The 19,283-nt window shown below is 40.5% G+C and overlaps 2 protein-coding genes across 5 annotated transcripts in view; one reads left to right on the top strand and one right to left on the bottom strand.

Moving 5' to 3' along the window:
* Positions 1 to 766: 766 nt before the first annotated feature.
* rbm12bb (RNA binding motif protein 12Bb) lies at positions 767 to 4,969 on the bottom strand. The gene is made up of 2 exons (XM_085177721.1): positions 4,818 to 4,969; positions 767 to 2,693 (listed from the first exon to the last, which is right to left on the bottom strand). Exon 2 carries the CDS (start codon positions 2,669 to 2,671, stop codon positions 767 to 769), a length of 1,905 nt encoding a protein of 634 aa, XP_085033847.1. The 5' UTR covers positions 2,672 to 2,693; positions 4,818 to 4,969.
* Positions 4,970 to 6,284: 1,315 nt separating this feature from the next.
* Positions 6,285 to 19,283, top strand: part of setd2 (SET domain containing 2, histone lysine methyltransferase) — a 23,959-nt gene continuing 10,960 nt past the window's right edge. The window contains exons 1-12 of one of the 4 annotated variants that reach the window (XM_085176213.1): positions 6,285 to 6,679; positions 8,052 to 8,173; positions 12,182 to 12,203; positions 12,326 to 16,296; positions 16,409 to 16,540; positions 16,722 to 16,850; positions 17,078 to 17,201; positions 17,302 to 17,379; positions 17,483 to 17,580; positions 17,719 to 17,851; positions 18,898 to 19,032; positions 19,124 to 19,252. In XM_085176213.1, the coding sequence (XP_085032339.1) occupies positions 8,145 to 8,173; positions 12,182 to 12,203; positions 12,326 to 16,296; positions 16,409 to 16,540; positions 16,722 to 16,850; positions 17,078 to 17,201; positions 17,302 to 17,379; positions 17,483 to 17,580; positions 17,719 to 17,851; positions 18,898 to 19,032; positions 19,124 to 19,252 (4,980 nt within the window). In that variant the 5' untranslated portion in view covers positions 6,285 to 6,679; positions 8,052 to 8,144. Of the gene's footprint in view, positions 6,680 to 8,051; positions 8,864 to 12,181; positions 12,204 to 12,325; positions 16,297 to 16,408; positions 16,541 to 16,721; positions 16,851 to 17,077; positions 17,202 to 17,301; positions 17,380 to 17,482; positions 17,581 to 17,718; positions 17,852 to 18,897; positions 19,033 to 19,123; positions 19,253 to 19,283 lie in introns of those variants that run through there. The other 3 variants (XM_085176214.1, XM_085176212.1, XM_085176216.1) reach the window with 3 other exon arrangements.

Raw genomic sequence — 19,283 nt, 5'->3', positions numbered from 1 at the left:
ATAGTCATTTTAAACATTCACATTTTTTAAACTAATTTTCTCACTAGGTATGAGGTGAGCAGCTCTCCCAGTGCTTACAAATTATGTAAAATGAGCAGAAAGCACACACCCACACAAAAACAAACAAACAAACCACGCAATAGTTTTAGACAGGCCTCTATAATTATTATTTCAAACCTGTCAGTACACCATACTCACCACTACAGATGAGTAGTGACCATTTAAACAGTAGTCGTATTTAAAGTTTTGTTCTTTGAAGGCTGTCTACAAAAAAATAAAATCAATAAAATGCAGAATATCATAACAGGTCTTTGAGTGGAGAAAAAAACAAAAGCATCACTGAACTCGAAATATTTTTTATTCATTATTTATCTGTATCCTGTATAGACAAGCTTGATCAGCAGAACCTAATTTAATGTTAACAATTCAAACGCATCCATTTTTATTTTAAAATGACAAAAAGACAGTAAGATGAAATGGAATACACACTATAACAAGTTCAATCAAAAATTGAAATAGAGTATTGCTTTTAGCAGATAAAACAAGGCTAAATTAAATACATGCAAGCTAACTTTATAGTTAGAATCATAAAGCCATCCCATATCAACAGCCCCCATCACCCTCCTTTTTTCCCCCCTACCAAAAAAAACAACAAAAAAAAAACCAAAACTAAATCAAAACACAAGGCAGTGGTTTTTCAAATCAACAATGTTTACATTTCCAATTACACCTGGAATTTTAAGTGCAATGAAAAGCAATTTTACTTTCACACAAGGAGTAGCTTTATTTTTCTCTGCCCTATTGGTCTCCCACCTAGTTCTTCAACTGCAGTTAAAGCCTCTCGACGAGACTCAAATACCAAAGTAGCAGAGCCTTTAGGTTTTCCACTCTGGTCATACTGCAGTGACACAGATCCAGGTATTATACGATACCCGTAACAAAAATCGTAGATTTCTTCACTTCTGATTTGGAAAGGTAGGTTGAGTAACTGAACACAGGTGGGAGCGTCAAAAGGTTCCACAGGGGAGCGAAAACTGCCACGAACTCCATTGCCCCGGTCTTCTGGAGAACGAGACCGCGCTGCACGAGGCTCATAATCAATACCTCCATGGATGCTATCCTGTGCATTAGTTACTGGTATACCCCCATCACGAGGAACCCTGAAGTCAGGATATGAAGTGTCACCAGTGAAATAAGATGCTTCGCTGCTCTTGCCCGAGTACTGCTCCCCTCTCAGCAGTGGCTCTTGCACCACTGGTGGATCAACACCCAACTCCTGCATCTCAGAACGTGTAATGCATTTTAGTATGACTTTTGACCCAAGAAACCGTCGTCCATCGAGAATGAGTGCCCTCATAGCCTCTGCCTCAGATCCAAAGACCACCAAAGCTTGTCCAACCCCAGCACCTTCTCGGTCCTGCAGCACACACACATTGTCCTCTGTGATATTAAACCCAAGGAAGAAGTCGATGATCTCAACTTTTCGTACGTCGAATGGCAGGTTTCGCACAAACACACATATCTTCTCTGAGTCATAAGGATCACTGGAGTAAGACGCAGGCCCCTCCTGAAACCTTTCAGAGTTTCCAGAAGGCCGGACAGTGGTACCTTGAGGTTTCAGAAGGGCAATCATGTTCTCCCTCGAAACTGGACGGGTATGCACTAGTCGATTGAAAAACTGTCTTTTTTCATGAGCTAAAGCTTCACAATAGTCACGCAAACTCTTGAACAGCACCAGTGCAGATCTTTTTTGTTTCCCGTCAGAGTCAATCAAGTGCAGGATCTGGTCATCCCCAAGTTTTGCATTATGAAAAAGATGTTTTATATGTTCTTTTTCCACTGCAAATGACAGATTTTCCAACAAAACACAGTACTCCCCTTCTGAAGGAGCAATGTGCCTCTGAGCCACAGGCGATCGTGACCTTACACGGTGCTGTGGATCCCTCTGACTGGGAATGGGTGACCGCCCCCTTTGGAAACTGCCACCTATGACAGCTGTTGGCATTCTACCAGTAACCCGATGCCAATCATTCAATGTTGTCGTGGAGATCTCAATATACCTTGCGCCAATGTATTCCCGATCTCTCTTCAACCCTTCCATTGCATCTTCTCTTGTTGCAAATTTGACAAAACCTGTTCCATTGTTTAATCCTTGGCGATTTTTTACTAAAACAACTTCATCAACAACTAAACCACCAAAAAAGTCACAAATTTCCTTTTCAGTGACAGAGAAAGGCAGACCTTTTAGAAACAAAAACACATCATCTGTGTTTGGGGCCCTCTGGAGCAGGGGTGGAGGAGTGTCACCCGATCTGCTGGCTGATCTCCTGCCCATCTCTGGCTCCATAGATCTGCGAGGATGTCCAACGTCATCTTCAAGCCGCCTTTTCTGATCCCTCTCCACAATTTTTGTTGTTCTGTCGAGCATATTCTGCATCTCTGCTTTACTACTTAGCAGCAATGTAACAGGTGAGCCTCTAATGACACCACCTGACCGTATCATGGCTCTTCTTGCATCTTCATCTGAAGCAAAGATAATGAAAGCCTCGTCTCGCTCCCCACCAATTATATGCACCCCTCCATCAGGAATTTTGAGGCCAGTGAAGAACCTGCGAATATCCTCAGAACCCGCTGTGACTCTCAGGCCCTGTAAACGGATGACGACCGCCATGCTGAAGCACAAACAACAGCACCTGTAGACAGAAGGATATAGAATAATATTATTGCCAACAGAGCATCTGTAGCTCTGTGCCAATTTCCCGGCATTTCACTGTACCACCATGGAATCTGAAAAGCAATGCACTCTCAGGGGCAGATACACCATTACACCAATACCCAAAACGGCCAATTATAAAAAACACACAAGACTGCCTAATAAGAACTGCAGAGGTTAATCACAAATCCACCTCACATTCTAAAGAGCCAAGCTTCAAAGCACAAAACTACGTTGAAATCGCAGCAAAATTAAGGAACTAAAACACAGACCATATTAAAACTAAAATTCTGCTCACTATTTAAAATATTTGACTCAAGTTCCCACCAAATTGACTTCACCAAAAACCCAAACAAAAAAAACATCGGTGGCACAGTGTTCACCAGCAAATGAGGGGGAAAAAACCCAAAAAAACAACAACACCATACTGGTTTCAATAACCGAGCAAGATTAGTTCTGAAAGATGCCAAGCTGAAAATGAAACCACCTCCCAAAGAAGAAAAATCCTCAATATAGCGAGTCCACTTTCAAGTTTATAAATAATGTCCACTTATTTAGCCAAGTGATCAACTGTAGGAGAACAGCCTCGATGACCAGTCATAAATCCAGCTGTGAAATCTGCGCTTGGTGGGGGGGTAGGGAGTAGTTCTTCATCTGGCACTGTCATCTTACAGAAAAAAAATGACAAGATCACGCTTAACAGCAGATAACATCTCCAACCGTTAACCTTTGCTCCATCTGTCCCAGACATGATCAAACGCTGCTCCAAATCAGTCTCAGACTTCACAAGCACATTAAGCTGCACATTTACAACACGTGAAACCCTTCAGTATTGCTTTAGAGCTAGGAGTATACCAGTGTGGTTATAGCTCAAAGCAGCATTTTCATTTGTTTTGGGCAAAGACGTTCTTACTTGACGTTACTTACAATACCCAAATGTATCAATTATGTACATTTTAGCTTCAAAGCTGTGCAAAACACTCCAATTTTTCAAAAGTTAATAGCTGACTGCTTGTAAAAAGCTAGTTAAAAAAAGTTTTATGCTTCAGCCACCACAAAGTCCACCTCAATTCATAATTAAATGAATTTGGATCTTCTTATAAGCAAACCTAATTAGATGGTGAAAATTCACACTCCTTTGTTCACTCCTTTTTTTGTGTTACCAGTTCAGATTTCCTGCTTTCAAGCTGGTTGGACAGGTCGAGCTAGACTGTTGTTTCTGATGAATCAAAGCAGGAAAAAAACCCCAAAGAAATCAGGATGTTGCTCTTCTTCAAGGTTTCTTCACTACATTGCCGCCTTGATCCAGCTTCTCCCAATGATTCCAAAACGTGCAGTTTATAGCAGCAATGGCTGTATCAGGTAAAGGAAATAAGTAAGACTTTGAGCCAGTCGCTCATATGGTCCTTATGCAGGAGCACGCTGAAGTCACTGCTTAGTTCAAGATCATTAACCCAAAGTGAAAATTACAGGACCTTTTACCACCAATATCAATGAGAAAACGAACTAGCATGGTATCTTGATGAGTCGCCTTCATGCACGGCAGGGAGATCTCAGAATCTTTGCAAACTGACAGTTGCTGTCAACCAGAAATCACCACCCATGCATCACGGGAGGGGGGCACGACCAACGACAGAGCCTTAACTGTTCCAGGTTGGCCATCCACGTAGAGAAACCCCCAACATGTACAATAACTTGCTAAATGACGTAAATGTGTCACCAACGTGCAACTAATCAAAAGCTCAGTGCTCCAAGTACAAAACAACCACGTCGCCAATACTGAATCGGACATGCCCCCGTCAGCCGCATCGTTGACAAAATATACACGTAAAATACACGCAACCTGCAAACATCGTAACCTTGTATGCCAGCTGAGATTAGCTAACGTGGATTGTTCCCCAGGTTGTTTCTGGCACTTCAAACGCCTCTGCCGCTGAAACCAAGAACAAAATGTCGAGCTTAGCTGCACTCGTCTTTGTACCCAGCTAGGCCTGTAGCTTTAGCGTTAGCTCGTTTATCGCCCGAACCCGGCCAGCAGCAATGACGACGTTTTCTTTTTTTAATATTACCACCATACTGTCACATAACCAACGTCAGAACTTACACAAAAGGCAACCAAAGACTCTCGTTAAAATATCGAGAGTAGTGTTGATAATGAGAACAATAAAGCTCGGGTACGTCGCTCTCACGGCACTGTTTCAGGGAAAATGGCCTTCTTCTTCCTCTTTTTAAATTTTTATTGCCAGTTGACAAACAACTGAATGGTGCATTACCGCCACCAACTGGTATGGAGTGTGGTCTGAAACGCGAAAATGGCCTTCTTCGGCGCCTTTTTTTCTTCTTCCTCAGGCGGCGCGGTCCAAACCGAAGTCAAAGGTGCATGTTGCCGTCTACTGTACCGGCGTGAGAATGCTCAGGCAAAGTTCTAGCAGAGCCTAACCATTACTCGACTTGCTAATTAACCAGCATGTATCCTTACCGCATTTACAATCTTCTCCAAAGTTACATTCATCTAGAGTTTTCCCCCCCACAATATACAGTTTTATATTGTCTGTGTGTGTGTGTGTGTTAATATTTTCTGCTATGCCTAATGATAATACAAAAAAAGAAGAACAAATCAAAACAGAGATCAGGCAATCAGATGAAATCTGCCATTTAGTTGTTTTGAGTGCAGTGTACTTTGGTGTAGTCTGCTGCGGGAGCAGCATTGGAGCTGATACCAGCAAACTGAATAAACCGCTCTGCAATCTTTTATGGAAGCCCATTTCCACCACTAAAAAAGGAAGAAAAAAAAGTATCCATAACTTGAAATTTTGAGTTATCTTTCTCAAATCTTTGAGTTATTTTCTCAAAATTTCCACTTATTTTCTCGAAATTTTGACTTATTAACTCAAAATTTCAAGATAGCTCTGCCAAGTTTTGAGAAAAGTGAGTCAAAATTTTGCGCTACTTATCTCAAAATTTCGAGTTAATAAGTCGAAATTTCAAGAAAGTAGCCTGGAATTTCAAGAAAGATAACGCAAAACTTTAAGTTACCAAAACTTCGAGTTATGGATACTTTTTTGTGGCGGAAACGGGCTCCCATAGGCAGCAGATCACTTTCTCTAACAGGCTGATTCAGCTCTGATGACACAAGGACAGATAAAGGAAATCTTTGCGATCAACGTCAATAATAAGTATCTGTCAGGCACAGAATCATCTCCTGCATATTATCATCATCAGTAATATTATTATTCATTGCAACTGAAGTATGGGATAACAAAAGTATTTTTTTTCCATCATCACATTAGTGCAGTTCAAATTGTTCCAGTGGATGACAAAAAAACTGAATAGGCAGAACAAAAAAAGTAATCAATCAAATAATAGACTATGATAAAGAACATCAAATAAATGAAGCATGAAATATAATGTTTATCAAAGGACCAAGGTCTCTGTTATTGAGATTTTAACCACTGTGTGATGCTCTCTAACAAGGCCTGCCTTTTTGAAATTTTAAGTGGTTGTTTGACTCTTAGGAGCCGCAGTGCGCTCCGGGGTTCGCGCCAGCTGTGCACCCATATCATGTGATGTTGAACAGAGAAGCCTCAGACACAGAGGCACTCGATTAGTGGCTGATACAAATAAAAAGTGGCTAAAACACATGCTCAAAACACTTCGTTGGGGGATCAGACTGTTAGTCTTGTCATTTTAAACACTTCCCGAGGCGCTGCATTCGCTATCATATGTGTTTTAGAGCTCTCCCACAACTCTTCGCTAACTATGTGAGCGCATTCTGGCTCGGTCGTACCACCATTCACCCATGCTGAAGCTAGGGCGCAGCAGTAGCGGAGCCAGTGAGCCGACGACCATTTCCGACAGCTCCGTATGGATTTAACGTCGGTATACGTTGCTGCCTGATGTTTTAGAAAGCCGATCACCGGTGATTTCGAAGATGGGGGATCCCTGTGACCTTAAACACTTCGTAAAGTGAGTACCTCGTGAGCATGTCCCGGTTGTTTAGCGGGTCCTTATTTCTGGTGAAACCACCTTACTACAAAACAAAACATTAGCTATCATGCTAGCAAAGCCGGGTCACAGACTCCACTATAGGGGTCCATTGTATCCTAAAATAGAAGTGAACGTCATATATTTTCTTCCGTGTCAAAAAACTACAAAGGTAAGGTGCTCACACTGTCGAAAAAAACCCGATTATTCTGAGTGAACACACCAGGTAAAGCTCAAAGTATAACAAGTTTACGACAGCCACGTTAGCCTACAGAGCGAGGCAAAGCTAACACAGCTAGTGTTAGCTGCTGATGCTAGCCCTTTACAGAAGCAAATGTGATCGTTCAACCCCCTGACAGGCACCCGAAAACACACTAAAAGCCTTACTTCTAGCATGTCAAAGTACACAACTGTTTGCTAGTCGTCAGTAATAGCCTACGTTATACACAAGGAATATGCTCCTTCTGTCTTTAAAGACGGCCCATGAAATCTCTGCTAACCTACCCAAGCTAGCTCAGCTATTATATTTTTTAACAAATTATCATCACGGTCTAATAACTAAGGTATGACGTGTTTTCTGCCTTCTCAGTGTTGATTTAGTGTAAGCAATCTTTAAAAAAATAGCAGACTAAATTATTTGCTTTAGAACAATAATTTAGCTAGTTCTAGAAGTGGCTGTCTTTTTAAAGGCCATGTTTTGGCTGCATACACTCAGTGCACAGGCCATGCTTAAGTGTAGTTACTTAATTTGCATTCAGTCACGATTTGTTTGTCCCATTACAGTGTCGATGTGGTCATTCACATAAATCGTTGTTCTGCAAACAGCATTTTGTTTTATGTAGTCCGCATGCTTGTCTTCGCCGTGTCTAATAATCAGCTGCATCTTCTAATGCCCGCCCTGCATCCATCCATGTTTTTCCATTTATCTTCGACCATGAAACTTGTTGTTAATAAACAATTGGCGAACGTAACTTCCTATATGTTGATTAGCTGAAGCAACAACAGTGGAGATTTACAGCCAAATGTACTTAAATTGGGGGGAGGGGGTCCATGTCTAATGGACGAGGTACGGCCACATTGCATCGATAGATAACAGAAAGGAAGGCGGGTCTGCAGAAGTCGTTACTGTGCAACGCTTTAATGCATGTGACACAATGTGCTTTCTGACGTTGTGTGCTGAATATACAATGTGTGTTGGACAACAGAGACAAACTGTGAAATACTGCAGTTATTGTGTGATTAGCAGGAACTTTACTGAGATTTTAATGGTGTCAAAAGTGTACAAGTTCCTGAGTGATTAGCTGTTGTGGATACAGAGAGACTTAGTTCATTGCTTTGTCTTTCTTTTTGTCAGGTGTGGCGTCACTTTGGAGGGCTCATTTCTCTGATTTGGATTATTCTTGGCCAGCAGCCCCTTCAGGCCTACTAATCCTAGACGAATTTCTCTATGGACGCTCTGCACAAGTCAGAGATCAGGTATTAGACAGCAGAAACTGTAGAATGGTTACCAAGTTGTGTTATGTTTATGAATATAGTCTGGCACACTACTTTTAAAACATTTTGACTTCTACCTCAACCCATCCACCGCCATGTTATTGTTCATATAAAGAGCTTTTTTTTTAAAAAATTTAAGCACTAAAGTGTCTTATGCAACTCATAAGTTCTGTGCTTTTTTTCACATCCTTTCATCTGTTTATTTATTAATTGTCAGTCATTGTCTAGATGGTGTGTTTTTTGTAGTTCATACACAGTTCCTTAACGTTTGTTGTGGTAATACAGGACAGTAAAAGCAGAAAAAACAAACAAGTCATATATATATATATATATTGAACAAATTGAATAGAAATTGTTACCTGAAGATGTTTTTTTTAACCATATATTTTTCATTTTCTTTTTATAATTTATTTATCACCTTAAAAGATTAGATGCTTGTAAATTACAATTACAAAAAAATTACAAGAAAGCTGTTTGCAAAGGGAAAGATATTCATTGAAACCTGTGTAATAATCCTTTTTTTTTTTTTTAATTGATTGCCCTTATTGATTCCAGATTCAATCTTTACAGGGAAAAAAGTAGTCCTACACATGTTTTTAGCATCAGTGTAACTGGTTTATTATCTTTTCAGTGCAGAGACAGAGTAGAAAATATGGCTTGGATTTGACTGAGGTGAGCAAAAACTCCACTCTTTGTTATTGTTTTTTTTTGTTTTGTTTTTCTTTGTAACAGGCAACTGTAAGGAATACATGGCAGCACTAATTAATGAAAATGATTGGCTTGGAAGCATTTAATTCCAATGGAGCTAATGGGGTTATTTGGAAGCAGTTCTTAACAGGAACCAGTTATTATTCCCCATTCTTGCATTTCATAGCTCTTTCTGTATTACTGAATGTCCCAGCGCATGTGTCTCAGTTTGAAGGTCACAGGAGAAAAAAAAAGAAAATTGAAATCCTAAAGGAATAAATGACCCATTTTTTTTCCCATCACCCATATCAAGCTTAGCCCAAAGAAAACAGACACATTTTATTAAAAGTAAAAAGTCACACATTAAGTTTTCTTATATGTTGACCGCTTTTATTTCTTTGCTTGTACTGTTGTTTTGGAACACCAGTTACCAGTCTCAGTAAAGAGAGCAAAGATCTATAACAGCAACATGGCGATGAGAAAAGAATGCCCAATGGTGTGCCAAACCCCTTGTTCTGTAGTCTATGCCACTGAAACAGGAGTTGCATACCCGTCGCCCCTTTTCACTCAGTGTCATTGTATGTGAGCTGTATTTATTTAAGTTCAGGGTTAGAAATGAATATGAATCCATTTAGTAGAACGTAATTATTTCAGAACAAGTTTCAAAACATTTAAATTCATGGTCATTCCACAATTATCTTACCAACTGTTATTCTTTTCGGTGTTTCTGTTGAAAGAGTGATGAAAGAAACTCATACTGCCAGAAAAAAATCTTACTTGCAGTAAAAAGGGGAGAAATCTGAATGTTTTGTCCTTCGGTATGGTAAAGCACAGACTTGTTGCCCTTGTCAATGGTGACGCGCACCATAAGTGACGTCATATCCGCATAGGCGAGCAGTGCTTTGGTGTCGTTTCAGTTAGCCGTGGACTTCTTAGGTTTTTCTAACCCTTGTGTAGTTGGGGACGGCCAGATTGAAGACACAAGTTTGCGATGGCCATGGGTTTTATCGGCATTTCAGTGATATATCAGTGCAGGATCTCAGAGATTTGGAAAGTTGAGACTTTCAGGAGAAAGTGTTCCCCTTTCGTCATCTTTTACTCCCATACCAATGCTGTCGTATAGGCTTTGTCTGTGTGGCAGCACCTGTCGTTCAGGAGAATACTGCAGTGAATCTGGTGCCCCCTCAGTGCTGGTGTAAATGGTGACAGGGCTGTGGTGACGTCATGTTTGGCTTGCGACATAACCAGTGGGGGCCTAAAGATGGATGTGGGTCAGCCCACAAGAGCATCACAGCTAGATATAATAAGGCCTGCATATTTAAAAAAAACAAAACAAAACAAAAAAAGTTTGAAAAGTGAATCCTAAATATTTTTTGTTCTGGTCTTCACTGAAATATCCACTTATTTCATTCAGCTCTAAGAATGTGTGGTAACCGTAGCGCTTTGTTTTGGTTTTTCAGTGGTGTTGAGAAGTGGTGTTGTGCAATGCTGGATCACTTTTGGAAGTTCAGAGTTGAACTTTTATTTATGTCTGACAGAAATCATTTCAAAATAAGCAGGAAATGTAAATAATAGAGGCAGGAATCACCAGACACGTCACTATACAGTATTATCACAATACTTCACTCATGATACAATATTTTTGTGATTTATTCATTTATTTATTTATTTTTTTAAATTTTGCGAAATTCTGAGCATTGCAATAATATATATTGTTAGTTTTCATAATTTTTAAACTGCGAATGATGTCCTCAAAGTCAAACTTTGTCAATATCTATTTCATCCACTAAGATAAAGTTGTCTCACTTCAGTTTCTCCAAAAGTTGATTCTGTTCATCTGGACGTAGCGTTTTCAGTGGGAGAAACTTTCTGTCACTCATGCAAGTGACTTTTTCAGTCTCAGCTGACTGCAGGTTTCCCCAATTTTATAAACAGTACATTTGCATAATAACTGAAACCAGCCCACTGAAGGAACACTGAGCTGGTTCCTTCAGTTTATCAAAGAAAAAACAGTCAGACTGCTGTCTGTCAGTCTGCAATTGAATGGGGACAAGCTGACATTTGCATGCAACCTGTTTCTGATAATACAGGAATTAGTTGTGATCAAATGTTGAAAATCATATCTGTTGCTGTCTGCATCGACATCGTCTGCATCTTGTTGTAATATTCCCAGAGTATTTGAATTTATTTAATAAAAAACATGCTATTTGCTGTTCTTGTGTTGATACAATGTCACCAAGCAAAATCACAATACTATGCTGTATCAATTTTTTCCCTAGCAAATAACTAAAACCTTTAAAACCGATCTTGCAAGTTAGTCAGCTTTTAGTAATCTGATTGAACATGCAGTTTTTTTGTTAGCAAAATAGTTTTTCTCTGCATAGTAGCTCATTGTTCTGCACTCAGGGTAACAGGCTCAGAGGCTGAATGTCTGTTCTGTTCATCTGGTTGTAGTTTGCATGCTCATACCATGTTTGCATGGGTACGTTCCAACTATGTCACATTCTTCTACACCAAAGGCATCTTTATAAGGAATTTGGAATTATATAGACATAATATATATGTATATACTTATGTGAGAATTAGGCATCCAAAAGACAGTGCATTTAGATAAAATGTAACTTTCCTCAGAAATGTTATTGTATTCAACATCCCATGCTGAAGTTTATTTTTTGTTTAGCAGGTTTCTTCAAACTTTGGTGGGTTTGAGGAAACCTATTTAAAGTTGATCTGAGCAGTTATATAATGTAAAGCAATTTCCTGTCCCCCCCCCCCCCCCCCTTAGATATATGTGACATCTCTAGGTCAGTTAACCTGACAGTCTCAGCACTTCCATTTCATTTATTTATCAGTGAAATCCATTACTGCCTAACACTGTTTGCCACTAGTAGTCTAAACACATATGATCACATGGCTGCCGTGAGTTGTAACCTAATTCCCTGTCCGCTATATTTAAAATGTTAAAATGAAACTTGAGTCTGTTTATTTCTGTCTGTTTATTAATTTAACTCTGATAGAAATCAGAAGTGTTAATACACTTGGCATAGCATTCCCTTTGAACTTGAGAATATTGGGCAATGAGTGAAAGATACTGAACCACTGTTTCAGATTGGGCAACAGTTGTTTTGAAGTCATTTGTCATTAGGCCAGAGAACATTTTCAGGTAAATGTTTACATCCTGCAGGTTTACCCTGATAATTTTGGCTTTAATCTTAAAGTTTCTTTTCTGTACTTTTACAATTGTAAATTAATTTCTGACTTTCCTCTCTTCTACTTTCCCATATTGCTCTTATGTAAATCCAGAGAGGAAGGGAGTGGTGCATCGGTAAGTTAACTAAATATAATTAACGACTATAACTATCTGCGGTCTTATCAGCATTTTTCAGCCTTTTTTATGATATAAAAGAACTGAGGCAGCACGTTTATGTGTTTTCTCTTGTATTGTAGGTAAAGGTGGAGGGCCTGTCTAAAGCAGCTCTAATCAAAAGCCTGTCTCCCAGAGTCATGCTGTCCAACCACCTTTTGCCTAAAGGGACCAAGATGAAGGTCAACCTAGAAGATCAGGGTCGTCAGAAAGTGTCCTTCAGCTTCTCACAGACAAAGAAGCCACTCCAAAGCTCGTTCTTCATCCCTCCCAGTCCTGATAAGTCAGATCCTCATGCTGGCTCGTCACAGTCAACCTCCGAAAAACCTGGAAAGAGTGCAGACAGCAAAACTGAGCAAAGGCAGACACCCTTGGTGCCAGTATCAAAAACAGAGATGCCTCAGACGCCAGTCCCCACAGCTACTAAAGTGAAAATGATGCATTTCAAGAAGCAAATTCTTAATGACTCTGTGACTGAAGAGAAACAGTCAGTTATGCCAGAAGAGCCGCACACCTCTCTATTTCAGAATGAACTCCCAGCACCCCAGAGTCTCATCAGCACCTGTCCCTCTGAAAGTGCTCACACTGAAACCTCTGAGACGAGAGAAACCTCAAGCCTCAAGAAACCAGCTGCTTCCTCAGGAAAAGATGGGGAGACATCCAGCAGTACTGAGCAGGATGAAAAGATACACAAAAGGAAAACCAGGTCACAGTCAGATAGTGCCCCCCCTGGCTCCGAATCTGATGGAGATTCAGCCCAGATGTCTTCCAGCCACAAATCAGTTGATTCCAAAAGTAAAACAAACTCTGACAGCAGAAGTAAAGATGTAAGAAAATCTTCTTCTGGTTCACATGCAGAGGAAAGGGAAAAAAGTTTCTCAAAGCGCTCAGAGAATTACGAAAGGTCGTCTAGTTACTCGAAATCAGACCGTGATTCCAGACACACATCTTCACGCTCATCCCGATCAGAGAAAGATCGCCGAAGGTCCAGATCTAGATCACGGTCTAGATCAAGAGGTTCTCGAACAAGTTCTTCACACTCCAGATCAGACAGAACTAGAAGTGACAGAGGATCACGCTCTGAAAGGTCCTACTATCATGAATCAGACCGGAGATCGCACAGGAGTTCTCCACGCAGGGATAGAAGACGTTCTCGCTCTCGGACTGACAGAACTCGGGACAGTTCCGACTCTGAAGATGACCACAGAAAAACAAGGTCGAGGACAAGTGACAACAGTAGGTCATCCAACCACTCAAGCTCGCATAAGGAGTCAAAATCATCATCCTACTCAAAATCTGAAAAAACCTCAAAATCTGTAGATTCACCTCACTCTTCAGAGTTGGATAAAAGAACACAGTCCTCAAAGTCTGAAAGGAGTACAAAGCGGTTATCGGACTCTGATACCCTACGCAAGGGTTCTCCTGATCTGGACTCCAGTCACCGTAAATCTAGCAGCCATCATAAGTCAGAGGCCAACAATAAATCTTCATCTTCCAGTAGTCACACACACTCTCAGACACATGAAAAACGGCAAAAAAGCAGCCCCAGTGACTCTGAAACGGATCATAAGGGCAAATTACAGTCATCCAACAGAAGCTCCAGCTCCTTGGAGAACTGTAAAAACTCTCAAAAGAAAAGCAGTAGACCAGAGTCGAAACAGGTCCCCTCTAGATCTTCTGTGAAATCTTCTGGGCAAGATAGACAATCAGATGATTTATTTCATAGCCCTGGAAAAGCACCATCTTGTGCAACCACAACAGAATCATTTTCTCAGAGTTCAAAAGAAAAATCCGATTCCCAACCGGTTGGAAATGAAAATGGCAATAAAGATGAAAAGGAGGTGGGGTCTTGTGGTGAGGGTTCGCAAGAACTGTCACTTAAGACAGAAGCAAAATCAGGTCTTGAAACGGAAAATAACATTGCCTCTGATGTCACTTACAGTGAGAGCCTAAAGCATGTAAACTCTACTCTGGAAAACGTGTCTAATGTGAAGGATAGCCTTTCCTCTAATGATCCAACACATGTGAACTCAAATGCATCTGTCGTAAATTTATGTAGTAGTAATGACAGTACAATGTGCAATAAGGATGAGGACATTTTTTACTGTTCAACTGGGCCAGAGTCTGTACTTCATTCAGTGGATAAAGCTGTCACAGAGGCTGTCCAGCAAAACACTAAACCAGAAAATGTTGAGCTGGATGAAGCTCAGGCAGTCAGTAAAGAGTCTGATACAAATTTGACAGTCAAATCTGATTCATCTTGTCTTCAGTCTGAGAATCCGCCAGAGTCACTACCTACCGATGTAAAAAAGGGCAGCTGTAGTACCCGAAAGTCACGGTGGGATATTGTTGGGCAGGATTCCTCGGAGAGTGAAAATTCACAGAGAACTGTTTGTGTAGAGAGTAAACTGTTAAATACTGTTAAAAAGGTGATCTCTGTCAAAAAAATAGAGTTCTCTAAAGATAATGCTCAACAAGACTGTGATATTAAAGATGATATTCAGCAGGAAGCTGAAACACATTCCAGACTGGTAAGGCAGACGGAGATCTCAAAGCAGGAAGTCCAATCAGAGAGCACACCCGTGACCTTTAATTGCAAAGACCAAAGTGAGCCTTCGCAAGCCAGCACCAGCAATGACCACTGTGACTCCAAACTGTCTGCTTCTCAAAATTCAAACACAGATCAGCCACTGCACATAAATGACAAGATACAGATCAACTCGGCAGCAACGGCACAGCACTCAAATGAGGAAAATTCCGAAAACAAATCCAAGGACAGTGCTAGCAAGAGCAAACTGAGTAAGAGAATGTCTCCCAGTGAGGATGTGTCAGGGCAGAGTGAGGCCAGTGATAGCGATAACTCAGAGTATGACTCTGATTGCGACGAGGCTATAAAACAGTTACACTCTGTAGTAGTGGTGCCAAAGAACTCTTGTCTAACAATGAATACAGAGGAGAGGGGACCTTTGAATATTTTACAACAGCAGAATGCCATAGCAGCTGAAAAACATATTAGTGAACCCCCAAATCAAGTTAGCCAACAGAAAAAACAACCCACAACACAGACCGGTATAAGCGATTCACTCAGTAATAGTACGTCGTGTCAGTCCCAGAGCAATATGATTGATAGCACCAGTCACTCAGAGGCCTCCACCTCCATCAGTACCCAGCCTTATACTGCTGGTCATACCAGTTCCCATGCAAGTGTCACAGATTCCACCCCCATGCGTGATAATTCCAAACAGTGTGAGCAAGGGCACAAACAACATGATGTGAGCAACAGAGGAGATCGGACGCACGTGCATTACCAACAAGATCATTTCTCCAGGGCTGACAATATTAATGAGAAGCATGAATTCAATCTGGGTTGGGATTTCTCACAACCAGAACAGCCTACTAGTACGTACCAGCAGCCTGATAGCAGCCACGGGCCTCAGTTAACAAACACTAAACTGTCAGGATCTTTTTCCAAGGGGCAAGAACAAGAACACAGACCAAGTACTGCTTCCTGTATCCAACAGTCGCAAAACATGCAGACAAGCAGAAAAAACTACCTCCATGCAAATGTCATTGATCAGGATCCTTCATGCGAAATTCAACCCGACTCCCTCACTAATGATCATGACGACTTCAATGGGGATAAATCATCAAGTTGTAGTAAAACGGCTTTTGAGGGCAGTGGGCCTAACACTCAAGGGTCATCAAGCTTTGTACAAGGTCATGAAATAAGCAGCAATAGCAGGGGTTCTGCTCTACCCGACCCCTCTAGAGAAGACAGTTTTAGGCCCCACAGAGGAAGGGGCCCTCCCAAGAAAAGGCGTCCAGAGATAGAGTCCGATTCGGACAACGAGGCAGAGGCTGGCCCTGCAGCTAAAAGGGACCGTCAAGGAGATACTGAAGTCGCTAAAGAAACTCTTGTAAAATCTGCAGCGGACCGTCCATCACTCACTCTGCAGGACTTTCAAGATGCAAATAGATGGAAAGAGTTTGCCAAGTCTAAAAAGATGCCTCCGTACTTTGACTTGATTGAGGAGAACTTGTACCTAACAGAAAGGTAAGATGATTCCCGTCAGAGCATCAAGTTTGTTTGTGAAGAGTAACTTCCTAGCAAAATGTTGAATTATTTTCAGACTTGATCTTTGAAAGTTTTAAAATGTAATTTGCAGGAAAAAAAGCAAATCTCATCGAGATATTAAACGAATGCAGTGTGAGTGCCCCGTGCTACCCAGAGAGGACCGAGCAAGGGGCATACTAGCATGCGGGGATGACTGTTTAAACCGGCTGCTGATGATTGAGTGGTAAGTGTAATAAAGATTATTGAACCGCTGGCATCTTTTACATCAATAAATATTTTATAACTTTCCTTAATTAAGAACCTGGAAATCCATAGTTTTTTAAGCACCTATTGTGGTTTGTTAATCAAATCTTTTTACGTCTTTTCTTGTAACATCTTTTTTCCATGTGATGTTTTTTTCTTAGTTCGTCACGGTGCCTGAATGGAGCCTACTGCTCTAATCGCCGCTTTCAGATGAAACAACATGCCGACTTTGATGTGATCCTTACAGAAGACAAGGGCTGGGGACTACGGGCAGCTAAAGACTTGGCATCGTAAGACACTTATTGGTTTTTAATAGAACACTGTGAAATTATTTTTAGAAAATAACATTCAGTAGTTGACAAAAGAGGCTCTCTATTTCACTGCATAATGATAGAACAAGGCTTCGACAATGCTTCCTAAGAGGTTATAAGATGTGACTTATACTAGATAAAAATGCATGTGGAAAGAAAAAACAACAGTGGTGATATATGTGAAACTGCTTTTGTTGTTTTCTTAGAAACACCTTTGTACTGGAATACTGCGGTGAGGTTTTGGACCACAAAGAGTTCAAAACAAGGGTGAAAGAGTACGCTCGCAATAAGAACATCCACTACTATTTTATGTCTCTGAAGAATAACGAGGTAAGTGATGATTTAACACGTTAAATGGTGTCTGTAAATGGTTTTAATGGTTATTTGTGGTGGCTGGAAGAAACTGCTGACGCTGTATTACCTCTCTCAGATTATTGATGCAACGCTGAAGGGTAATTGCTCTCGGTTCATGAACCACAGCTGCGAGCCCAACTGTGAAACCCAAAAGGTACGGTGGCAAAATAAAACTCTTTGGCGTATCCTTTTAGTTTCTTTGAATTTTTTTGTTTTGTTTTGTTTTGTTTTTTTATTTAATGTTTTAATCATTTCAGTGGACAGTCAACGGTCAGCTTCGAGTTGGGTTCTTCACCACCAAGGCTGTTACTGCAGGAACTGAGCTCACGTTTGACTACCAGTTTCAGAGATATGGGTACGGTTCCTGCGCGGTTACTGTATTTTTGTGTCCGACGTATAATATATGAATAGACTCAAAAAGAAAGACTGGTTAACCTTTTCATCGAATGGTTTAGCAGTGGTGGTTTCATCTCTGTTTAATTGTACCCTGCAGGAAAGAAGCACAGAAATGCTTCTGTGGAGCACCCAGCTGCAGAGGCTTCCTGGGTGGGGAGAACAGAGTTAGTGTTCGAGCAGCTGGTGGGAAGATGAAGAAAGACCGCAGTCGAAAGAGTGCTCTCACAACGGTCAGTTCTTTTAGTAATATTTAAAGGTCTTAAGGCATTTCTTTTAAGTGTAGCTTTAACAGGTTTGCATGGAGGCCGGCACTTTAGTGACTGATACACAACAACAAAGAGAGGGAAAGACTTACAAATTTGTATAAATTGAGTGCTGAGAACTGTTAAGCTGCATATACTGCTGTGTGCAACTGTTATTTTCCTTTTCTTAATAATCAGGTACATAAACCTGTTAGAAAATATTCATGCAAAATCAATCATATCAGAAAAGGCAACAGAAGCTGTGAACTCATTAACTGTTCCTTTTTTAAAAAGTTTACACAATAAAAGTGCAAATTTTTTTATATTTTTTTCCTTTTGATCACTATAATAAGTAACTGCTTCAGCAATATAGTGAAAATGTGTTAGTAATGTACCAGAACTTCAGGATATTTGACTACTTGGTATTCACAGCCTCATTTACAGGGTAATTGTAGTGGTCTTTGAAGTCATAGTATTAAAGTAACAGTAGAGGATTTATAACAGCCTGTGTTACAATGCCTGTACTTGCTTCTTAGATTAGATCTCATTTGTTTGTTTCAAGCTTATTATTTTTTTAATATTTAGACACTGCTGGAATATCTCTGCATAATTTGAAGTTCAGTCTTTATTTATCTTATATTGCATGTCAGTAGACACTCTGAAACTAACCGTTTTAGCTACCCTCCTTTTGAGGCCACCCTCAATTTAAGCTGGAATTCTTCAGAGTGGCCCAGCCCTCATTTTGAACAGCAGGTTGATGGGGCAGCCAGAACTGTGTGCCTTGATATCCCCTCTCTTTGACGTCAAACGGAGCCAGAAATAGGGGGAAAATGTCAGAAAATGAGCTTTTAGAACAGCCCAAGCGTTTTGGGTTACTGTGATTACTTGCACAGTACATAAGTTGACCTTTATTATTTGAAACTTTGTCCTTGTTCAATATGAGAAGCCATCATTGTAACTACAGGCTGTATACACTGTTTGTTTTAAAGGCCAAAATGTATCTTCACTCTTGTTTCTATGCTGTCCTTTCACAGGTCGATGAAGAGCTGGAGGCATTACTAGAGAATGGCGAAGGCTTATACGATGAGAAACAGGTGGTGTCTCTCTGCAGACTGATGGTCCGAGTGGAAACGATGGAACAGAAACTCATCTGTCTAAAGCTCATACAAGTATGACCAGATCTGTCAATACATTGTCTATATTGTTGATTTTTTTTATCTTCTTTTTTAGGTTATAACATGCTATGTTTGTTTTGTACAGGATACACAAAATCCATCATGCTTGAAGCAGTTCTTAGACCATCATGGATTGTCTTTGCTCTGGATTTTCATGGTGGAGCTTTCCGAAGCTAAAGGCAACAGTGCCAACAACATCAAACTGCAATTACAGGTGAGATATGTCAAAATGTTATCATATATCA

This window comes from Neolamprologus multifasciatus, chromosome 11 (assembly GCF_963576455.1).
Source record: "Neolamprologus multifasciatus chromosome 11, fNeoMul1.2, whole genome shotgun sequence".
NCBI classification, from domain to species: domain Eukaryota; kingdom Metazoa; phylum Chordata; class Actinopteri; order Cichliformes; family Cichlidae; genus Neolamprologus; species Neolamprologus multifasciatus.
Note: the sequence above shows the minus strand (reverse complement) of the source record. Positions and strands in the feature narration are given on the sequence as shown.

Coding starts and splice junctions, on each gene's coding strand:
- rbm12bb (XM_085177721.1), bottom strand. CDS start 2,671: ATGGCGGTCGTCATCCGTTTACAGGGCCTGAGAGTCACAGCGGGTTCT.